This window comes from Ranitomeya variabilis, chromosome 8, assembly GCF_051348905.1.
Source record: "Ranitomeya variabilis isolate aRanVar5 chromosome 8, aRanVar5.hap1, whole genome shotgun sequence".
Classification (NCBI taxonomy): domain Eukaryota; kingdom Metazoa; phylum Chordata; class Amphibia; order Anura; family Dendrobatidae; genus Ranitomeya; species Ranitomeya variabilis.
In genome coordinates, this window is record NC_135239.1 from 180656049 (window position 1) to 180681283 (window position 25235).

Below are 25235 nucleotides of genomic sequence, written 5' to 3' on the forward strand. Positions count from 1 at the left end.
CGGGGGAGCCCAGAATCCAATTTCACAACACAAGTCTGCCTCCGTGCCATTGCTGTGGGTGGCATCTGTCTCTCATTGTGTGGCACCGAAAACCACTGTGTAATACTTGGCCATTTTTTTATTTTTGCGTACATTCTCCCTTTTAAAAAAAAAATAAGAGTGGGAGATTAAGATTGGCATTTCTGCTTGAGTGCTGGTCCTGTGTGTGCCATCTGTCTCAAATTATTGGGGCACAGAAAACCTAGTGTGTAACATTGGGCCTGATTTTCCTTTCAGTGTCAGGCACCTATAAAGGTATATATAAATCCTACAGAAGTTTGAGTTCACCTTATAAGTTGTTTTACTGTAACAAATAGCGTTACTTTGGTTACGTTTTGCAAACAATGAGGAAGTCTAGTGGAAGAGGTCGTGGCCATGGGCGGTCATTGTCAGCTTCATTGTCAGCTGGTAATGATGGTAGTGGTGGTGGAGCATCAGGTGGTCGTGGTAAAAGCAGTACAGCACCTAAGTCTCGAGTTGTTGAGCCAGGTTCGTTGTCTGGCTACACAAGGCCTCGAACGCTCTCTTTTCTGGGAGTAGGAAAACCACTTTTGAAGCCGGAGCAGGAGGAACAAGTATTGGCTTTCATTGCTGACTCTGCCTCTAGCTCTTTCGCCTCCTCCTCGGAAAGTGCCAAATGTCAGAGCAGTGCATCGTCAGTGGATGCTCCCGGTCAGGAACAAGTCACTTCCTTGTGTCCTTCACCCAGAACAACAGTGAAGGATGCGTCAGTCGACAGAACAGGTTACTCCATGGAGCTCTTTACACATACCGTTCCTGGGTTAGACAGTGAAACAGTTAACAGGCCATGCCCATTCGAAGTTGAATCGGACATGGAGTGCACAGATGCACAGCCACAGCCAGATTACTATGCTGTTCCTTTGACTCAGACCAGAACATTGCCCTCACAGTGTACTGAGGCAGAATCAAACCCAGCGGAGACTATGGTGCCCCATCACGAACGCAATACCACCGGCTTACACGGTGACACAGACGAACTTGCACACGACATAGAAGAGGAGGTCATAGATGACCCAGTTGTTGACCCCGATTGGCAGCCATTGGGGGAACAGGGTGCAGGCGGCAGTAGTTCTGAAGCGGAGGAGGAGGAGCCGCAGCAGGCATCAACAAGAGACAAGCGGCGGATACCGCGTCTGAAGGAAGCACCCCTCTCCCTCTCTACGGCACCACCTCCGCCTACAGGTGCTACATCTCACCCGTGGCATTGGCGTCCACGACCTCTAATACCACAACTAAGCGGTTACCATTTTCCCTTTTTGTGCCACATAGGGTTCTTCTGCCATATCCTAGCATACTGCCTCCATCTCCTTATTTTTTGCCTAGCCCCACAGGCCCACGTTGGCACGTGACTGATGAAAGTCCATGTTAGGACTGAAACGTTTCGAGTGCTACAAAATAAAACGTCATTTACGTTTACTGAAGTTGAGTGCTAGACTTCTCTTTTGGCAGCAGGCATCAACATCACAACAGGTTCCATCTGCCGGGCCCGTATCTGGCAAAAAACGCTTGGCAAAACCAAAAGCAGTTGGAGGACAGCGTGGCCATCCGGTTAAAGAAGCTCAGTCTGCAATGCCTGAAAAGGTATCTGATAGTAGAAAGAGTGCAGTCTGGCATTTTTTTAAACAACATCCAAATGATCAGCGCAAAGTCATCTGTCAAAAATGTCCAACTACCTTAAGCAGAGGTCAGAATCTTAAAAGTCTAAATACAAGTTGCATGCATAGACACTTATCCACCATGCATTTGCAAGCCTGGACTAACTACCAAACGTCCCTAAAGGTTGCATCACCCTCGGCCAATGAAGCTAGTCAGCAACGCTACATCCCTTCCCTCACTGTCAACCCACCATTTCCCGCACCACCTGCAGTATCTGTGCAGCTTTCGTTGCCAGGCCAAAGCAGTCAGGGAATCACCAGGTTTGCAGTAGGAAACACTGCATGTAGGGCACCGGCAAGAATACCATCTCCAACCCTCTCTCAGTCACCACCGCTAGTTCCACGATTTCCAGCTCTCCAGTCCAGCTCACCCTACATGAGACTCTTGTTAGGAAAAGGAAGTACTCATCCTCGCATCCGCGTACACAGGGTTTGAACGCCCACATTGCTAGACTAATCTCATTAGAGATGATGCCCTACCGGTTAGTTGAAAGCGAAGCTTTCAAAGCGCTGATGGACTACGCTGTACCACGCTACGAGCTACCCAGTCGGCACTTCTTTTCTAGAAAAGCCATCCCAGCCCTCCAACAGCATGTTAAAGACCGCATCGTCCATGCACTCAGGCAGTCTGTGACTACAAAGGTGCACCTGACAACAGATGCATGGACCAGTAGGCATGGCCAGGGACGTTACGTGTCCATCACGGCACACTGGGTGAATGTGGTGGATGCAGGCTCCACAGGGGACAGCAATATTGGGACAGTTCTGCCTAGCCCACGGTCAAGGAAAGAGTTGGCTGTAGGCATTCGCCCCTCCTCCTCCTCTTCCTCCTCCTCATGCAGAAGCGAGAGCTCGTCCACAGACCGCAGTCGCACATCCACTCCATCCGCAGCTGCCACTGTTGCACACCAGGTGTGCCATTATGGGACAGCTAGTGGCAAGCGTCAGCAGGCTGTTTTGGCAATGAAGTGTTTGGGCGACAACAGACACACCGCGGAAGTTCTGTCCGAGTTCTTGCAGAATGAAACTCAGTCATGGCTGGGCACTGTACATCTTGAGGCAGGCAAGGTAGTGAGTGATAACGGAAGGAATTTCATGGCTGCCATAGCCCTTTCCCAACTGAAACACATTCCTTGCCTGGCTCACACCTTAAACCTGGTGGTGCAGTGCATCCTGAAAAGTTACCCGGGGTTACCCGACCTGCTCCTCAAAGTGCGCAGACTTTGCTCGCATATCCGCCGTTCCCCCGTACACTCCAGCCGTATGCAGAACTATCAGCGGTCTTTGAACCTTCCCCAGCATTGCCTAATCATCGACGTTGCAACAAGGTGGAACTCCACACTGCACATGCTTCAGAGACTGTGCGAACAGAGGCGTGCTGTTATGTTTTTGTGGGAGGATACACATACACCTGCAGGCAGTTGGATGGCAGACATGGAGTTGTCAGGTGTGCAGTGGTCGAAGCTACAAGACCTATGTCAAGTCCTTCAGTGTTTTGAGGAATGCACACGGCTGGTTAGTGCAGACAATGCCATAATAAGCATGAGCATCCCCCTAATGCGTCTGCTGATGCAAAGTTTGACGCACATAAAGGAGCAGGCGTCTGCAGCCGAGGAAGAGGAAAGCCTTGATGACAGTCAGCCATTGTCTGGTCAGGGCCGTGTAGAGGACGCGGTAGCGGGCGAAGAGGAGGAGGAGGACGAGCAGGATGATGGGGATGAGTACTTTTTGAATGAGGAAGCTTCTCCTGGGCCAACAGAAATTAGTAGCATTGCAAGGCCGGGTTCTGTTTTTTTAAGGGAGACAAGTGACGTAGATTTGCCTGTAACTGCCCCTCCAACCAGCACAACTGCAAATTTGTCAACTGGAACTTTGGCCCACATGGCGGATTATGCCTTACGTATCCTCAAAAGGGACACACGCATTATAAAAATGATGAGCGATGATGATTACTGGTTGGCCTGCATCCTTGACCCTTGCTATAAAGGCAGATTGCAAAATATTATGCCACATGAGAACCTCGAACAAATATTAGCAACCAAACAAGCTACTCTTGTAGACCGTTTGATTCAGGCATTCCCAGCACACAGCGCCGGTGATGGTTCTCACACAAGCTGCAGGGGGCTACATGGCAGAGGTGTTAGAGGTGCACAGATCAGAAGTGGCGTTGGACAGAGGGGTTTTCTGACCAGGTTGTGGAGTGATTTTGCAATGACCGCAGACAGGACAGGTACTGCAGCATCTATTCAAAGTGACAGGAGACAACATTTGTCCAGTATGGTTACTAACTATTTTTCATCCCTTATCGATGTTCTCCCTCAACCATCATTCCCATTTGATTACTGGGCATCCAAATTAGACAGCTGGCCTGAATTGGCAGAATATGCATTGCAGGAGCTTGCTTGCCCAGCAGCTAGTGTGCTATCAGAAAGAGTATTCAGTGCTGCTGGTTCAATATTAACCGAAAAAAGGACTCGTCTGGCTACCCAAAATGTGGATGATCTCACCTTCATTAAAATGAACCACTCCTGGATTTCAAATTATTTTGCCCCACCTTTCCCGGCTGACACCTAGCTTTCCTATAAAAATTGCTTGCTTGTGGACTGGTCTTACTGAGTGTTCCAATCTCTTAATTTGCAGCAGCTGTTTGTCCAGCATACGACATGTTTACACCTCCCCCAATGGGAAAACTCCCCCCACGGTTCCGTGGTCTCGCCACTTGGCGCAAGCACCCGTTACAGTGCTGTTTGTCTGAAGAGGTGGGTGTGCCCGCTTTTGGTCGACGGCACTGCCACTGGGTCCCTCATAGTACAATGTAGTGTCTCTGGCGGTGGTGGTGCGCACCCAACGTCAGACACACCGTTGTAACATGAGAGGCCCTGGGGCGGTACCGCCGGCCACAAGAGAGTTCCCCCCCCAGCTCAAACTGTGCTCTACCACGTTCAAAATTATCTCGCACAGCTCTACCAATGTTTAGTCTATGCGCTGACATCATTCAATGCCTGGCCCTGACAAACAATACCAATTTGTTGACATCGATGATGCTAGTTAAAGTAGTCTGGGTCAGTGTCCTATATTGACACCAGTAAATAGTAATTTACTGCCAAATTACTTTGTCATAAACTCTGCAGATGAGCCCACCCCTGTACCTAAGCATGCCACCCTTTTTTAATTTATTGTTGTTTTGCGAGACATTAACATCTATTTATTTTTTGGGAGTACTAACTGTGTCAGACACTCCTTGCAATACTCCTCCACTGACCACAATGCTGCCTGTGTATCCATGTAACCGATTTAAAACTGCCATGAGCCTATTGTTTGTTATTTTAGGCCTTTGATAGCCTGTCTGCGGTCCCTACTTGCAATACTCCTCCACTGACCACAATACTGCCTGTGTATCCATGTAACCAATTTAAAACTGCCATGAGCCTATTGTTTGTTATTTTAGGCCTTCGTTAGCCTGTCTGCAGTCCCTTCTTGCAATACTCCTCCTCCGTTGACCACAAAGCTGCCTGTGTATCCATGTAACCGATTTAAAACTGCCATGAGCCTATTGTTTGTTATTTTAGACCTTTGATAGCCTGTCTGCGGTCCCTACTTGCAATACTCCTCCACTGACCACAATGCTGCCTGTGTATCCATGTAACCAATTTAAAACTGCCATGAGCCTATTGTTTGTTATTTTAGGCCTTTGATAGCCTGTCTGCGGTCCCTACTTGCAATACTCCTCCACTGACCACAATGCTGCCTGGAGTGCCTGCCTGTGTATCCATGTAACCGATTTAAAACTGCCATGAGCCTATTGTTTGTTATTTTAGGCCTTTGTTAGCCTGTCTGCGGTCCCTACTTGCAATACTCCTCCACTGACCACAATGCTGCCTGGAGTGCCTGCCTGTGTATCCATGTAACCGATTTAAAACTGCCATGAGCCTATTGTTTGTTATTTTAGGCCTTCGTTAGCCTGTCTGCAGTCCCTTCTTGCAATACTCCTCCTCCGCTGACCACAAAGCTGCCTGTGTATCCATGTAACCGATTTAAAACTGCCATGAGCCTATTGTTTGTTATTTTAGGCCTTTGATAGCCTGTCTGCGGTCCCTACTTGCAATATTCCTCCACTGACCACAATGCTGCCTGGAGTGCCTGCCTGTGTATCCATGTAACCGATTTAAAACTGCCATGAGCCTATTGTTTGTTATTTTAGGCCTTCGTTAGCCTGTCTGCGGTCCCTTCTTGCAATACTCCTCCTCCGCTGACCACAAAGCTGCCTGTGTATCCATGTAACCGATTTAAAACTGCCATGAGCTTATTGTTTGTTATTTTAGGCCTTTGATAGCCTGTCTGCGGTCCCTTCTTGCAACACTCCTCCACTGACCACACCAATGCTGCCCGTGTACCCCTGGAACCTATTTAAAAGTTCATAGAGCCTAGTTATATATTTTATTTACTATTAATAAGGCCATGATGGACTACGCTGTACCACGCTACAAGCTAACCAGTCGACACTTCTTTTGCGAGAAAAGCCATCCCAACCCTCCACCAGCATGTAAAAGACCGCATTGTCCATGCACTCTGGCAATCTGTGAGTACAAAGGTGCACCTGACAACAGACGCATGGACCTGTAGGCATGGTCACGGAAGATTACGTGTCCATTACGGCGCAATGGGTTAATGTGGTGGATGCATGGTCCACAGGGGACAGCCTACTAAGTCTGTCTGCAGTCCCTAATTCAAATTGTCCTCCACTGTCTAAATCGGAGCTTCAACCTTCTGGCTTTCGGCCTATAGTATCAGAAATTAAACTGCATTTGGCCTTCAACTTTGGTTACGGCCTACTAATGGTGTCTGCCCCTCCCTGGTGTTGACCTCCACTGTATAAAGCTGAGCTTCAACCTTCTGGCTCTCATTAAGTGCTGTTTTTTAAAACCTTGGTGGTTAGGGCCTACTAACGGTGTCTGCCCCTCCCTGGTGTTGTCCTCCACTGTATAAAGCTGAGCTTCAGTCTTTAGGCTTTTGGCCTAAAGTATCAGATATTAAACTGCATTTGGCCTATTAGTGTGTTTGGGCCCTTAAAACAGTGTCTGCTGCTCCTGGGTTTGCTTCTCCACTGAACAAAGCAATGCCGCCTGTTTAGTCCTGTTACCAATTTTGAACTGCATTCAGCCTACTTTATTCTTTGGCCCTATATCTGTTTCCTCCTCATCCTGCCCATTGCCCAGCCACTGCTAGATGAGTCTGCTGGTACATTGACCTAGACCACTACATTCCCCTTGCACTCTACACAGCCAGAATCTGACCCTGCTGAAAGTAAGGTTCCCCTTCCCGCATGTTATACCACCTTACACAGGGACAAAGAGGAAGGTGCAGATGAAAGTGCAGGTTCCTTCATCAGGTGGGGGGGGCATACTCGTTGGCGACGTCACTGGCACAGGGCCCCTCAGAGTATGCAAAAGTGTCGCTGCTGGTGGGAGGCGCCCCCGCCATGCAAACACACCGCTGTACTTTGAGGGGCCCTGTGCCAGTGCCAATGCGAACGAGTGCCCCCCCCCCTGCTTGCTCAGGATCACAGCACTTGCAACGTTGAAATACTTACCTCTCCCTGCTCCACCGCCGTGACGTAGTCCACGATTCCTGGGCCCACTAAAACCTTGAACCAGTCCTACCCCCCACAACTTTTGCCAAATGACCCCCAAGTTCCAATGAACAACTATTATTATAAAGTTAATTAAGATTGACAAGCTTCAGAAACAAGAATGGATGTTTTTGGCATTAAAATGGGCACTGTAGGTGTTTTCCTGGCCTCCACTCACTGCCGACTATGCTTCCCCATTGACTTGCATTGGGTTTCGTGTTTCGGTCGATCCCCGACTTTTAGCGATAATCGGCCGACTGCACTCGACTCGACTCTGGACAAAGTCGGGTTTCACAAAACCCGACTCGATCTTTAAAAAATGAAAGTCGCTCAACCCTAGTGCTGGCTACAAAGGCAGAGCCTAAAAAGGCAGCAGTACCCAAGTGCACAGTATCAGCTTAAGCCAGATGCTGGGATCGACGTCTCTGCTGAGTAGGTTCCACTGTGGCTGGAGGAGAATGGGAGACCGCAGTGGACATGGTTTGAGATTCCCCTAACACGATAAACCCTGTAAAGACGAACCAGAACTGATGAGCAGCGAGAATCCTACATCAGACAAGAAAAGGACAATATTCCTCTCCCAAAACTCATGCAATTGTCTCTACACTTTCCTGCCATTTACAGCCTGTTGAGAAGAAGAGATGCTACATAATGGTAGACATCATCCTGTCCCAACTTTTTTGCCTTCAAATTCTTAATTACTTATTTTTTCAAATTAAATGGAAAAATGTTTAACGACGTTCATCTTCACAACAGAACACATACTGTATGTTTATAAGAGATTTCCAAATCATTGCCTTCTTGTTCTCTTTACATTTTACACAGTGTCCCAACTTTTTGGGGATTGGGGATGTACATGATAAACATGCATTAGTAACGTATTTAGTATATTTGTCACCTTTGGTATTTCTTTACAAGATGTTGCATAGAATTGATTATAAAACATAAAATAAAATGACAATGAAGGTTTTGATAAAAATGTTCAAAATTAAACTTTTTAACTAAAAAAAAAATCACACCGCACAAATTATTATGTTACCTTTCCAGTCCAGCCAACCCCTTTCCAGATGCAAAAGTAGACTAGCACCCATGCAATAGCCAAGGTGATTGCTAGTGGCCATCTAATCTGACCTGGCTTCTCCAAGCCATCTGTCATTTGATGCATGTTACGCCTAAAAAATAAGAGCATAAATCTTACTGGTTAAATAGAAAGGAATAGAAATGCATTAGTTTATTAAAAATAGTAATTTATTCTAAATTATGAAAAAGCAATCAGACACCAAGAAAGACAAGAATCACAATGTTGTATCTAACAACCGATATTAACCCCTTCATGATGTTGGGATGTTCCATTTTTGTATTTTGTCAATATGGCCATGTGAGAGTTTTGTTTTTTTGCTGGACGAGTTGTACTTTTGAACAGCACCATTGATTTTTCCATATAGTGTCCTGAAAAATGGAAAAAATCTTCCAAGTGCTGTGAAATTGCAAAAAAAAATGTAATTTTACAAATGTTTTTTTATTTTTTTAACCATGTTCACTAAATGATAAACCTGACCCGCTATTATGATTCTCCAGATCATTATGAGTTTGCAGATTACAAACACGTATTGGTTCATTTTTACTTAAGTAGTAAAAAAAATTTGAAGTTTATAAAAAAAAAAAAAAAAATGCCGCCATATTCTAAGATCCCAAGCCTCTCAATTTTTTGGGTCTGGGGCTGGATGAGGGCTTATTTTTTGAGCACCAAGCTGATGTTTTTACTGATACCATTTTATGATAGATAGAATGTTTTGATCATCGGTTATTGCATTTTGTTAAAATGTTGCGGCAACAAAAAAAACATAATTCTAGTGTTTTTAATTGTTTTCTCGTTACGCCATTTATTGATTGTATTAATTTAGTTTATATTTTGATAGATCCGGCGTTTCTGAACTCAGCGATAACAAATATGTGTTTTTTATTGTTTTATTTTGCATAAGGAAAAATAAGGGAGGTGATTTGAACTTTTATATTTTTTGTATTTTTTTTAATATTTTTCTACTTTTTACTTGCTTCAATAGTCCCCTTAAGAGTCTCGAAACTGCAATAATCCGATTGCTTGTGCTACACAAAGCAAGGATTCAGCACTTCTAATTGTAGCAGAAATAATAATCTAATATGAAGGAGATCTGCAATGATAAGAATTGGGGTCTTCTGCAGACCCTTGGCCCTCTAAAACCCATTGGCGCCCTGTGATCATGTGACATGGGCGCCCATGGGCGGAGTTTGTGATGCACTTTCAGTAAGCAGGAGTTCAATATTGCTGTCAGAGATTCACAGAGGCATATAACATGTTAGCATACGTTGATGGCTCAGCGCTGGGACTCGAACTATGATGAACCTGTACGTCATAGCTTGTCAAGGGGTTAAAACCAAATAGTATCTGTAATTGTATTAGCTTTTTCCAGTGCGATCTGTGCGAAAAAAAAAATAAGGGTTTGCTGAACATCAGCCCTAATTGTCATTTAACCCTGAATTTATACTTTACTATTTATTTAAATACCATCAAAGACAACACAACGGATGTAGTAGAATTAATGGGGTTATATTACTATTGCTTACATAGTGCCGACACATTTCACAGAGCTTTATATGCATTGCTATCACTCACTTGCCCCATTCGGAGTTAACAATTTAAGCTTCTATGGGTAAGTCTTTGGAATGTGGGATAAAACCAGTGTACCTAGAAGAAGGTCACGCAGACACTGGGATAACATAGAAACTACATGCAGATGTTGTCTTTAGTTAGATTTTAATCTAGAGCATATCAACAAGAGTGGCTCTGTTGGCCTCTTCAAGTGAATGGTTGGTCATGCAATATATGGATGCAAAGTCAGTCAATCAAGAAACAGCTGACCGCACCACCAAGACGCTGAACTCATGAACCCACAGGCTGTCAGCTTGAACCGGCCACTAGATCTCGGGTGCTGGACCGAGAAAACATCACAATGCAGCTGCGAGTAAGGAAGGAGATAACAGCACTCAACAATCTTCAGTGCAGGTAAAACTTTATTGCCGTAAAATCTTCACGGCTCGGGGGAGCATATACAGCAGAGTGTACAGGTCAAACGACGGCCATTTCACGCTGATCAAGCGCTTCAACAGGTTTGTGAATGGACGGACATGACGCCAGAAGAAGTACCTGCCATAAGCATAACTCCTCCCTGCTTCATGAGTGGGCGGGATGAAGCAGGGAGGAGTTATGCTTATGGCAGGTACTTCTTCTGGCGTCATGTCCGTCCATTCACAAACCTGTTGAAGCGCTTGAGCAGCGCGAAACGGCCGTCATTTGACCTGTACACTCTGCTGTATATGCTCCCCCGAGCCGTGAAGATTTTACTGCAATAAAGTTTTACCTGCACTGAAGATCGGTGAGTGCTGCCATCTCCTTCCTTACTCGCAATATATGGATGCATTGAGTTTGAAAGAGTGAGAGCCAATCTTTGCTGCTTTGGTGCATAGTAGGAGTAAAAAGCAATTAATCTGCTCTACAACATTGATATGTGTGTAAATAGGCAAAAGGAAGATGAGATAGTTTTCAGAAAATTAATACTAAAGGGCACCCCCCAAAAAAACAACAAAAATACCTATGTAAGTGAACAAAGGGGTTGTCCCTATGGTGATTTTGATGACCTAACCTTTATTGATACCATCAACATCAAATTGGTAGAATTCTGACACATGACAAGCTCATCAATCAGCTGTTATCCACTCAGAAGTCATTGAAGCACTCTTAAGAGACTGCCACTCTTGCCTTGCCCCTGGCCTTCACAGGTGCACTCAGTACGACCTTTAAACTTGTATAGTTGGTAAAGTAGAGCAGATCAGGCAAAATTCTAATTTGCCTATTTGTGTGTTTTTTCCTGGGAAATTCGATTCATGGAGAAATGATTCTCAGAGAATTTATTGTCCCTTATTATACTCTGAGATATTGAAATGCCCCAAAGCATAATAAACATAATATGTAAAGAAAAATGAACCATTATACTCATCTCACCACTCGCCTCTCCAGCCCCTCCGCTCCTCATTGCCACCTGTCCAGTCCTTGTTTCATCTATTGGTACTTGCTGCTTGCGCTTAAATCCCCAGTTCACTCACTCTGACCTGGGACTTCTGGCTCTAATAAGGCCCTGGAGCATTCTGTGCAACTGTGCAAAAGGTCATGACATCATGACATGCACCTTGACCTTACATGCGAATAAGCAGAACCATCAAAGCCAGAAGTTCCAGCTCAGTGTGAAAGGCTGGGGATCACAACATCATGAAGGGATTTCAGTGCTTGTGCCATTAATCAGAAGTTGTGATGAGCACTGGATGGGTGACAGTGAGGAGCAGAAAAGATGAAGAGATAAGCGATAAGGTGAGCATTAGTATTTTTTTTACATTTTGATGGCCCTTTGTGGTTCAGAAAGAGGGTGGCAAATGTGGATTTTTGAAAATTAGAATTTAATTCAAATTGAATATATTCATCTCTATGAGTAATACTTAAGAAAGAAGAACACCTAGATACTTTGTATATACAATATTTGTGATCTCTCAAGAATAAGATGTTGTATTGGATGATATTGTTTTGTTTAAAACTTTGACAGGGACAATACAGGCAGGAAAGAGTTACTGCTTAGCATGCAGAGTGTTCTAGACATGGGGAGATCGGGAGCAGTATAGTTGATATGGGGAGGCTTTCTAGTTGGGTGTACCAGTGCAAGGCTGCAATGTGAGAGGGAGACCACAACTGTAATAGGAAGTAATTGGAGATAGAGTGTCAGAGTTTTTCTAAGAAAAGATTGGATCTTCAGAGCATTACAACCATTGAGAGAAAAAGAGAAAGGGATGGTTCAGTTGAGAGAACCATCTGGGAGCTAAAGTGTGTTTTAAGCTAGCCTTCCTTGAAGAATAAGTTGGGACCGGGAGGGTTGGCTGAGTCTAAGGATTTGCAGTGAACAGAAACTGGGCTTACTTGGTAGGGACACTGTAGAATTTCATTGAAGACATATTGTAAAGATAGATAGACGTATAGCCAAAAGAAAAAATGTAGACCCAGATGTGCTACAGTATTTTTTGAACCTGAACTGCAGCTGTTAAATATTGTACCACCAACTGCAACCATCAGGTTATTACTTTTGTTTCAAACAGAGGCATGGAGCCTGCTTGTTGTTACCTGTATTCATGTTTATCTGAATTCTGCATTAAAGAAAGATTTTATTTTTTAAGATAAGAGTCTCTCCTGTTATTCTGCAATTAATGCATCCCCAGAACTACTCCACCCAAAAGTATATGGCCACCTTGGGAGCAGTAACAAGCAGAAGAAACCCTACACATGCCTGAGAGCAATGCTTGATGCTTTGAGGCACATTTACATGTCTTGTCCAGTCGACCCCATATCCCTATATATTAGTAAGTGCCACAAAATCAAGTTCCCAACACATTTGTTAAAATAAAGGCCCTGAATACACCAGGAAACCGGTGTAAAATGCTTTGAAAAATCAAAAAGTGTTTGCACAACTTGAAGCTGTGCAAAAATTTGGTGACTTTTGAAAATTTTACGTCAGTTTCACACAGCTTGGGTTGGATGGGGATGGGATGGCGCAACCTGTGGCATAACTTTAGCCACAAATCCAGCCCCCCTTAATGAATCAAGTGCTTCTAACTCCATCACTCCCCCTAATCAAGATTGAAGTGATCTACGCCAGTCTTGATGAATTCGGTCCAATGTTGTCAAAAATGAAATAAATAAAATAATGAAAAATTAAAAATGAATTAATAATAAAACTTAAAAAAATTAGAAAACTGAAAGGATTAATATGTACAGTGTATACTACTGTCACACAATAGAGTTTCCCTGGCTACAATGAAAATACACAGTGAAAACAGCAATATATTTGTCAAGTGATGCCAAGCTGTTATCTAGTCTATAGATGACACTACAGCACATAAAAGCATACGCCACACATACATTTTTACTGTTGAGTAGTAAATATAAAAAGCTCTTAAGTCAAAGTGTTAACATTAACTCAACTTGAAGCAACTGATTAAGTGGCAGGACAAACCGCTCAGATAAAACTGTCAGCGGGCACCAGGAAGAGGAGGGATGAATGACCCACTTGTAGAGAGACATGTGCACACAGGATGCCTTCAGAGGTGATGTAGATAAAGGAGCTGGGTACAGCTGAGGCACTAAGAGGATCATTTTCTTTCATTCATAAATGAAAAGAACTCATTCTGTCAGATATCACACAAAGTAGGAGCCATGCAATTATAGAAAGTAAAGCCTATTAAGCCTGTCACCTGAATGTATGCCACTTTCTTTCTCTAATGAACAACTCATGTAGTTAAACAATTCTACCTTAACTATACAGTTTATTTACCGTTGAAGGGGTTATCCAGCCTGAGGGTACAGGTAAGCAGTCATTCCATGTGACTGCAGACTTGTGAATCCTCATATGGTGCACACTGTGCACTGTGAGAATTATTTGGTGCCAGGAGCGGCGAACACATACGATTTGCATACATGCTGTCATGTGTCAACTAGACGTGCTCGACCTCGCTCAATGCAAGTCTATTGAGTGAGGCCGCACAAGTCTAGTTGGAGTGTGGTTGAAACTATGCAAATCTCGCGCTTCTGGTACGGGACCAGATGTGAGGATTCACAAGTATGCAGTCATATAGAGTGACTGCAGACTTACACCCCAAGGTTGGACAACCCCTTTACTTACAATTGCAGAAAAACATAACATACTGTTAGAAAAATATTTAGAATTGAGAGTCCTCAGTGGTTGATACCTTTTAATGGCTAACTGAAAAGATGGTAACAAATTGCAAGCTTTCGAGACTACATACGTCTCTTCATTAGGCAAAGACTAAAACAAATTCTGAAGAATCACATATTTATGCACAACATAGTATAGAAAAAAAAAAGGGCGAGGGGAAAAAAACCATGGATAAGCCAGGTGACATGAAGCAGAATTACCATGGGTGATAAACAGTTATGTCCATAAATATTGGGCCAATTCTTAGATAAGGATTGTTTTATTGTCCTGTGATGAGGGTCTCTGTTGTGATGACCCCACATGGTCTGATGGGCAAGTTCCTTAGTTGTAGTTAGTTCAAATCATAACATTATGGACATGAAATTACTTGTATTAAAGGGTAACTTCAAATCGCAGAAAGACAGGAGAGTCTGGGAATATAAACTGATGACGACCTTTGACACTCTAAATGCAGGAATGAATGTGTCACACGGATTTATGTCTTTTTACATCAACTAACTACAACTAAGGAACTTGCCCATCAGACCATGTGGGGTCATCACAACAGAGACCCTAATCACAGGACAATAAAACAATCCTTATCTAAGAATTGGCCCAATATTTATGGACGTAACTGTTTATCACCCATGGTAATTCTGCTTCATGTCACCTGGCTTATCCATGGTTTTTTTCCCCTCTCCCTTTTTTTTTTCTATACTATGTTTTGCATAAATATGTGATTCTTCAGAATTTGTTTTAGTCTTTGCCTGATGAAGAGACGTATGTAGTCTCGAAAGCTTGCAATTTGTTACCATCTTTTCAGTTAGCCATTAAAAGGTATCAACCACTGAGGACTCTCAATTCTAAATATTTTTCTATCTACTGGCTTACACGGTACCAAGATATAATTCTTTCCTGTATAACATACTGTTGAGATTTGAGAGATCGAAAGGACACAAAAAACAATGGTCAACAGCAGAGTTGAGCAAATCTTCTGAATTCGATGAAGACATAAGGGATTCATTCTGGGGGCGGTGTGGTATTTGACTCATAGTGATCATATTTGGTGTAAATCAAATCTGCTTAGAAGGTTAAAAATAAACTCTTATTCTTACCTTTCCACTGCCCTCCGCATACCTTTCCCACTGGGTGACAAAATGGGACTGTTATGGGAAAGGCTGAGGAGAAGTGAGCAAAAAGTTCGATTATTTTTAACCCCCTTCCCAGCTCTCAGAACACAGAAAAAAATGTGGCTAGATAGCCCCCATATTTATAGGATATTCACAAAGCATATGCCTCCTGCAATTACATCTCTTTCACATAGGTTGAGACATCGTTGCAGGCGGCTGGGTTAAACACAGGCCAGCAAGATTGTCATGCAACGAAGACAAGACACAAGAGCACTAGGGGAGGTAAGTACAGTGACTTTTTTATTCTAAACTTTGCACCAAAGTTTTTTTATAAGACATGCAGATTTTGTTTTGGATTTGCAAATAATCTTCAACAAGTCTGCAACATCTGGGGTTTGTTTGACTTCTCTATCAAGCTCTACAGGGAAAATCTGCAACGAATCTGCAATAATACACAACGCCGAATAATAAAATCCACACTCAGTTTCTTATACTGTCAGCCATTTTGCTGCTACGGTATTATGCTCTAGATTTTCTGCCTGCATATACATTAAAAATTATTACTTATAGCTATACTGTACTAACCAATTGTATTTACCATTTTCAATTTATGAGTTACGAACATGACACAATTAAATTATCACATGTTGAATATATAAATATAGTTGACAAAAGTTTGTAGAGCTTGGAATTGAATGAATGAGATTTAGACGGGAATGATGTGTTAGTAGCTGTGTGGTTGAAAGGAATCTGCAGGAGGAGTTGGAAATGCAAATATAAAAAAAGTGATACAAAAATAAATTTGGGCAAATGACAGAAATCTCAAAAGAAATCTATATATAAAAGCAACAGAAGTGACAGTAAGAATGAGGAACATGGAAGAAAAAAGGATGAAAGAGGAATGGCTGAACGACGAATGAAGGAGATAAAGGTCGGAAGAAAAAAGGGAGAAAGAGGAATGGCAGAATGACGAATGAAGGAGGTAAAGGTGGCCACACACCTTAGAAAGCTGTAGACCAAGCATATTTTCAGGGGTCTTTCAGTGGTTACATCATTTTAGGCCACTACCTTACTGACAATTTTATTCTCTACAATGACAAGATTTGCTGGGAAAGACTCAGGAGGACCCCAAACACATTAGCAGATTGTAGAGTTTGGCTGATCTCATATATATAATGGTCTTATAAAGATGACGAAAAGCTGAATGTTAAATTAATGAAACTAGGTTCCATTGTGGAGGAATTAACTCTTGAATTAACAAGGATAAATTACAAATTTAACGACCAAGGAGTCTGTTTCTTGATTATATTTATAAGCACTTCTGGATTGCACCTGAAAGACCTTACAGATAACCAAAAAAGCAGTTAATCTTCTTGACTGGGCGTCTGTCTGAAAGGTGTGGCCAGACCAAACTATAAAAAAGAGACTGTGGCTTAGGCCATCTGCACAGCTCAGTATTTGGTCAGTATATTGCATCAGTATTTTTAAGCCAAAACAGGAGTCAAACAGTCAGAGAACATGTATAATAGGAACACGTCACCACTTCTGCATTTTTCACCCACTCCTGATTTTGGCTTACAAATATTGATGTAAAATACTGACCAAATACTGACCATGTGAACGTGGCCTTAGAAAGAGGGGAGATAATCATTATTGTATAACTTGTGACTATCTAAGCAAGGGGATGAAGCAGGACTGACAAGGGGAGATAACAGCAGTCCGTGTAGGGTACGCAGGCTGTAGCTATTCTGTCCACAAAGCACAAGGAAAGCAATAAACTGCAAATATAAGCACCAACTGGATACATGGGTCAGTAGTCTGGCATGTACCGATACATGCGCTAATCCCCTCATGACTGAGCAGGGCGGCGGAACAGTGCTTAGATTTCCTGGGTGCATTTGGGAAGATCTAGGGGCACAGCAAGTGTGCGGAAAAAAAAGCCTGTTAAAAATGCTAAGATGACTACTGAGTAGAGGTGAGTGAGTAAATTCAAGAAGAATTGAATGCTACTCCATTTTTACAAAAATCAAGCAAAATGGCAGCGCCATCAAAAGATTAAACGAAAAAATCCTTATACTCACCCCACTGCTCAGCACTCCTCACTATCACCAGTCTGGTCATCGCAATGTCTTCTGATTACTGTTGCTTACACTAAGTTCTGATGAGGCCCCTGATGGTTCTGGACATCCATACTTCAGGTCAAAACGTATGTCATAAAGTCATGACGTCATGATCTTCTGCACACTTGCACAGAATCCTTGTGACCTCCACCTAAGCCAGAAGACCGGCCTAGTGTGAAAATGGATTTCAGTGCAAGTAGCAGTGATCAAAAGATACGACAAGGACTGGGGGGTGACAGTGAGAAGCGGAGGGGGCCGGACAGGTGAATAGTGTGGTAAATATAAGGATTTTGTTTATTTTTTACATCTTACATTTATTATGTTCTGGTTTCTGGAGAGACCCCAGAGCATAATAAGAGACCTTAAATTAAATGATAATAACTTCTCTGTTAAACAAATTTTCTGAGAAAATCTGTGAGAACAGGCAAATTTAAATTTTACGTGTTCCGCACATCTGTTCTACTGAACCATAGCCATTGAGTTGGTCTGCCGAATATACCAGTGAGATGGCCTGTTGAGGATGCCAAAGAGATCTCCTGCTGGGTAACTACTGCGATGGCTGGCTTACACGAGCTAATGGCTGCCTGAAGTTTCCTAGAGGTTGGGGGTGTGTTGTTGCAGCAGAGAAAGAAAGTGTAAATTGGGTAGGTGACTAGCGCTAGGGGCAAATGTTTGGATAGTAGGAGCCAACTGAGCGTAAGAAGCTGCAAGGTAGACCATGGCAGTCTGCGGTCACTCTGATTCTCTGGTACCGGGAGAGGAGAGCGCATGATCACAAGTATGTGATTTGCATACAAGCGGTCACATGCCAATTAGACGTTTGCGGCTTCTCTCAATGCAAGTGTATTCAGCAAGGCCAGACAAGTCTAGTTGGAATGTGGCTGGAAATACGCAAATTGCATACTTGTGGTCACATGACACTCTGCTCCCTGTGTAGCCACGTAAGAATCCTCACTGCAAGCAGTGCATGCACTGCGAGGATTCACAAGTCTTCTGACTGTAATCTTGTAACCTAAGGCCGGACAACTCCTTTAAGGAGGTTCTGCTGAATTTGTGAAAAGTTAGGAAATATTTTTAACAGTAATAACCACACATAACGTGTCTCTTTTGTTGGAGGAGTATTTTAGATTGATTATGTCATCCCTTGCAGACTATCAGTTTTATGTGCCCTCTGTGAATATGTTGTCCTCTAACCATGCCATACACTTTGTCTGCTTGAGATGATCCAGTGCCATTCCACATCTTAAGGTGAGGATCATTCAAGAACTGACTTCTCCTTCCAGATGGATGTCGTTAATCTTTACATCTAGAATTATAAAAATAATTGTGTTCTATGAGAGACAACTCTGACTAACACAATTCATGCGAAAACTCGTTTCTTTTTTGGGGTATGTAATTTTTAACTATTAAGTATTAAAAAAACAATTTATGCAATAAAGAGTATATTACTCTTAATGCATCTAGAGCCTCCATGAAGTTGATTTTTAATAGTTGTCAACTGTGAACTACATCTATGTCTTGGTAGTATATTCAACTTTTTAGTAAACATATCTAAAGTTATCACTAGAAAAACAAGCTCAATTGAAGACATGATGGAAAAACAAGACATTACAATATTCAGTGTCTCTGAAAGAGCAATCAAGTGGCAATTATCCATTGATACTGAGGTTTACAGATATTTTCCACAGAGCTCCAGAGCATATCCGAATAAGCTGCAGTGTAATTCACATAATGAAACAGATGCTGGACTTTTATTTATTTATTTTTAAACGTTCAGATTGGATTACTGGATTACAGGGGGTTTGGCTGCTTTATAAACCACGTGCTTGAGAAGAAAAGATTTATTCAATGAATGTTCCTTATAACCGGATGTAGCTCAGTATTGTTTAGTTTCTAAGCCATTGGCGGACCTTTTGTACATTATACTCTCACAAATATGGCCACATGTTTTGACGATGACTAATTTTTTAAGCAAAAATTGTTTCTCTTCTAGATCTTGGACTAGAAGACATTTTTTTTCCGACATAGCTGGTGTTAAGAATTAGTCCTCATTAGCCCAACAGTTTTTCATATACAAGTGATAGGTATGCTTTTCATGCACTCATACCTAAAATACTGAATGGGGCCATTCACATGTTCATGATTTTTCGCAGACTCAGTGATCAGCGCAAAATCATGGACACATGACTATCTTGATCCTAGCGTCAGATCAAAACCGGCAATGCAAGACTATGGGTCCGTGAAAAAAATGGACAGAACTTGGATGAACTGAGTGTGGTCCGATTTTCTCTAGTAGAAAGTGGAGATACTTTTTTTTCACATTCAAAGAAAATCTGCTGAAAATTGAACCAAACTCTTATTAAAATCTGATGAACTGCGATGCTACAAGTCAAAGTTAACACGATACCACAAAAAAATCTAAGAAGACATAAGGTTTATGAATGAGGTTTATGAATAATAGTTATACAGGAGGTTGTATGAATATGAGGATGGAGGTGGAAGGGCTTAAATTAATTAAATGTATAATTTTCTCTCCCTTTTTTTCTTAAATTCAGGCTTTTTAGCAACTTCTTTCATGGCCATTCCCTGTTGAGTGACAGAGGTCAAGATTTAAGCTTCTAAAGGTAAAAGCGGTAAAAGCTGAGAACTGTTAAGATTCCTCTTATGATAGTGTTAACCCCTTCAAGACACAGCCCTTTTTAGTTTTTGTGTTTTTGTTTTTCGCTCCCCTTTTTCCCAGATCCATAACTTTTTTATTTTTCCGGCAATATGGCCGTGTGAGGGCTTGTTTTTTGCGGGACGAGTTGTACATTTTAATGTAATCATTGGTTTTACTAGAAAATGGGAAAAAAATTCCAACTGTGGTGAAATTGCAAAAAAAGTGCAATCCCACACTTGTTTTTTTGTTTGGCTTTTTTGCTAGGTTCACTAAATGCTAAAACTGACTTGTCATTATGATTCTCTAAGTCATTACGAGTTCATAGACACCAAATATATCTAGGTTATTTTTTATCTAAGTGGTGAAAAAAAATTCCAAACTTTGCTAAAAAAAAAAAAAAAAATTGCTAATTTTTCCGATACCCATAGCGTTTCAATTTTTTGGGATCTCGTGTCGGTTGAGGGCTTCTTTTGCGTGCTGAGCTGATGTTTTTAATGATACCACTTTGTGCATATACATTCTTTTGATCACCCGTTATTGCATGTTAATGCAATGTCGAGGAGTCCAAAAAAACATAATTCCGGAGTTTTGAATTTTTTTCTCGCTACGCTGTTTAGCGATCAGGTTAATGTTTTTTTTATTGATAGATCGGGCGATTCTGAACACGGTGAAACCAAATACGTGTAGGTTTGATTTTTTTTATTGTTTTATTTTGAATGGAGCAAAGGGGGGTGATTTAAACTTTTATATTTTTTTTATTTTTTTTTCATAATTTTTTAAACATTTTTTTTTTTTACTTTTACCATACTTCAATAGCCTTCATGGGAGGCTAGAAGCTGGCATAGCCTGATCGGCTCTGCTACATAGAATCATAGATCCTCAGATCGCTCCTATGTAGCTGAATTACAGGCTTGCTATGAGCGCAGACCACAGGTTGGTGCTCAAAGCAATCCGGCATCAACAACTATAGAGGTCTCATGGAGACCTCTGGTTGTTATGCCGATGCATCGCTGACCCCTGATCATGTAACTGAGGTCGGTGATGCATGCATTTCCGGCCCGATGCAGTAGTTAAATGCCGCTGTCAGAGTTTGACATAGGCATTTAACTAGTTAGTAGCGGCGGGTGGATCGCGATTCCACCTGCCACTATTGCATGTACATATCAGCTGTTCAAAACAGCCCACATCAAAGGGGGAGACACGACATGCGCCGTACTAGTACGGCGCATGTCGTGAAGGGGTTAAAGAAGATCCTGAGACTGAATGTTAGGGCTAGCGGAATGCACTAAATAATTAGAAAAATGGTATACGGTGCATTCGCAGCCCAGGGTCCACCGTGCAGAGATGGAACCTGCTGCTGAGTAATGACGGACTATATGGTGGTTTAATGTGGATACACATATGGGTTAGCTTCACCCAGTATGAAGGAAGCGAACCCTGTTGCGTCACAGGGCCGCGGTACCGTACAAAGTGTGCAAGCAAGGAGTCACAGAACTCTGTCCCAAGACTCAGGGAAAGAGTTCCTCTAGACCTCTTGCCCTCGACACCGCTACTTGGGTGTCAGAGTTTAACAGAAATAATAATTTATTGCACAAGAGTGCATGCAGTGCCGCTCTGGCGGACGCCACTAACCACCCAGACTTGGGCCAGGAAAGAGCTCTATTAGAGCACGGCGCCGCACTGGCGGTCACTGCAATCAGACGCTGTATCATGTGCTAGGTGTGCAGGTAGCACTGTGGGGCGCTAGATAGCATCCACCATTCGTGAGCAGTCAACAACACTAGGAAGGGGATGATTAAGGAGCTACAGTCACACATCTACACACACATGTTATCTATTACTTTAGAAGTAATTTACCGCAAGTACAAGATCTGCCCAACAGGAAATTTATAGATTGGATTTCAATCCCTGAGATTAACAAAGACATCCAAAACAGACGTTTCTGTTCTAAAATGGACCTCCTTCAGTAACATGGATTGTACAGGTTAAAATAAGTCAGAAATAGCGCAAGTGACAGGGAGCAGCAATCCATGCTACTGAAGAAGGTCCATTTTAGGACTGAAACGTCTGGTTTGGATTGCCTGCACAAATAAATATCTACTGTTTTCACATACGAGTACCAAGTTTACTTACATACTAAAATTGATAGGATCCAACTGAGGCACCGAGTAAGGGAGTGCCGTGCTTTATTCTTCTAGGGGCATGGCAAGACCTCTATATGTGCCCAAGTAATATATTTTCCAGGTTTTTTGTTCTTAGAGCTGCTCCGCTATGACAGCCAGAATGAGGCCAGTATAGACTTATATTGAGTGTTTGCGACAGTTATCTCTGACTTTCAGTCAGTCAGAAGCTGCAGTCACAAGATGGCAGAAGGAGCCGAACCTGAGCGATGCCGGAAAAGGCAAAAGACGACAGCTGGTAAGTATATTACAAGGGTTAGACACATGGATTATTGTTATCACTCCTGAGATTAAATAAAAATAAAACTCCAGAGTGGTGCTTTAATTATTTGCATAATATATCCTTTCTCACAATTTTTTTACGAGGAGGACATCAGGCTAACTTTTTAACTCCATTGATATATATTCAAGACATTCCTTATAGTCCAGAATCAGTCTTAAACTCTACCAGTGGTTGAGTGGCTTAAATGGATTGTTCAGCTAAAAATAAATTGCAAATAAATGCATTTTAATTAGTTAATTAAGGAACTTGCTAATATATTTCCCATCTGAAAGGATCCCTGGTCTTCAGCAATAAGCTCTGGTCCAAAACAGGATATTGTTTCCTGCATCAACACCAAATCAGAGTTGTGCGTGAAGAATACTAGCTGACTGGCTTATCGAAATCGATAAGCCATCCATCTTCGTTGTCTAATTAGCTGCCTGTATTAGAAAAGGAGACTGGCTTAGCAATTGAAAGGCGAAATCAGCCTGCCTTATCACGCAAAGTTCTGGTATGGTGATGACGTAGGAAACACTGTCCAGTGCAGTACACAAAAAAGAAGAGTATCCGGGGCTGGACCTTACACATGAAGATCAGGGCAACATTTAAAAATGAAGTATACTAGTAAGTTGCATAACTACATTTTTCTAGCAGGATAGCCCCAGTAATGGATGCAAATTTTAAAGCCATATTTATAAAATTACAGCTAGTCCTTTCAGTAAGGGGAGCTTGAAAAAGGTGTAAAAAATATCTATATGAATAATCATGATTTTGGAATGCATAAAAATCTGATACTATATAGATGTGATGTTCAAGTATTTTAGCCATGGTGTAATGCAAAAAAATGCTCTCGTTAAGGTTGTGAATGTGATCGAAATGCATCAATGTTCTCTCCGTTTTCGTGATTTCTGCCTTTGAGTGTCAACTGTCAAGTAATTTTTTACATTGTATAAAAAAAATTGGAATGTTGCTTAAAGAGATGGAACATACCCCTGTTTTTCCTTTGTACATGCAAAATAAAAAATTAAATTTATAGCAGCTGCCCATACTCGAAGTTTTGGCACCGTGGCAGTCAAGAAGCTAACTATGGGATATGAGTGATACAAGCATTTTCATAGATTTAACGGTTTGAAGAGGAAACTTAATCATTCAGTGGTTTTTCCTGCTCTGAATTAAGGTACTTCTAATCAGATTGGTTATTTGTTCTATGATTGTGTGTGGCGAATTCTAGATAATTTAATTTCCTAATATTAATTCAACAGCACTGAAAATCGTTATCAGATGGTCTGATGTTCCGACTTTTACTGGGTGATGTGTGCAAAAGAATAGATCCCTTAATTTGAAAAGAAAATGTAAGATTTCCGAAGAAGAGCAAGACATCACACAACTAATTTACAAGCATCTTTACATTTTAATTTTACTGGTCTCCCGACGGCATAAATCATGTGAACAGTATCTTCAGATACCCTTTATGCCAGAGCAGGCGCTGGTTTAGAGATTAGTTAAGTGAACTTTATTACATCGCTTCATTTGTCCGCCTTTGCTGACCTTCTTTTCACAAGATGCTTTATATGAAACCTTGAAGCTATAAATTCACTTTAATAAGGCGTCTGTCGACTGCTTGGCCTTTTCCGTTAGTTATTTCCCACGATTTTTCAGCTTTTTTTTTCTTTTGGGAGTTCAATATAGACTAACTTATAAAGGAATAACTACACATGAGTTTAGCACGAGGAAATGTGTGATCTGCGCTCTTGAGTTCTTTATGTAGAACCTATAAAAGAGTGCTGAAGACACTCAGATGTTGACTACTCTAGACTTTATATACATCGTAGGATGAAGGAACAGCATGTATATCTGCAGTAAAGGAATAATTTTAGGGTGTCTTTAGTGTACACATAATAGGAATTTTCTGGATGAAAAAAACATCACAACACGTCACAGGTTGGGATTACTTTTGCTACCGGGCCCCATATACTTCACTAGATTTGAGCTGCGATGTCAAAAAATACAACCTATGTAAAGATGTAAAGAAAAGAGGAGTGAAGTGGATCCTGAATACTGCCGCAGACAAAGGTTAATCCAGGCAGTAAGAATAAAAAAAAATCAAATTTATTGCAATGCGTTTCGGAGTAGAGCTTCCTTAGGCATTGCAGGAAAGGAATCACCTTTCTATTATTTCAGTACCCAGGGGAAGAAGGACGCGATCCTTCGAAACGCGTTGGTTACGGTATCACTATTTTGGCCCCAGAGAGGCTTCTTAGCCTGGTGACGTCACACGCTGCAGGAAACACTAGCAGCCATCTTTTTTTCCCCGAGCATCCAGCGACGCCGCTGGCCTGGGCGTTCCTGGCTCTGCACGGTAGCGTGCATACTTCTACAAGTGCCCCCACCAGCTTATTATCCACACCTTCTAAGAAGGACTGGGCAAACTGAATACCCCAGTAAATACATGCCAGGTAAGAGATTGGCTTCATAGGGGGCAGTTTATATATATGACTATGGTTAGATTGTAGTTAGCGGTGCAATAAGTGTATATATTAAAATACATTTCTAAGTCGAGTATTTAGTAACTACCATCTACATATATTTAAGAACTACTGCTGTATAACTATAGCCTCTGGTAAGTGTGCGTTCTCTATGGCACTATTGCACTTTCCCTAAGGAGCTTCATTATATTGTCAAACCAGGAAGCTCCGTATTTCGGATACAGATTGTTATATCATGGGCCAATAATTTTAGCGCGGTACCAACA

At 42.0% G+C, this 25235-nt stretch overlaps 1 protein-coding gene across 1 annotated transcript in view; it reads right to left on the reverse strand.

The window, feature by feature from the left end:
- The window catches only part of SLC6A1 (solute carrier family 6 member 1), a 269163-nt gene that overhangs the window by 40107 nt on the left and 203821 nt on the right, over window positions 1–25235 (reverse strand). The window contains exon 6 of the mRNA XM_077277620.1: window positions 8384–8516. Within this exon, the coding sequence (XP_077133735.1) occupies window positions 8384–8516 (133 nt within the window). The remainder of the gene's footprint in view (window positions 1–8383; window positions 8517–25235) is intronic.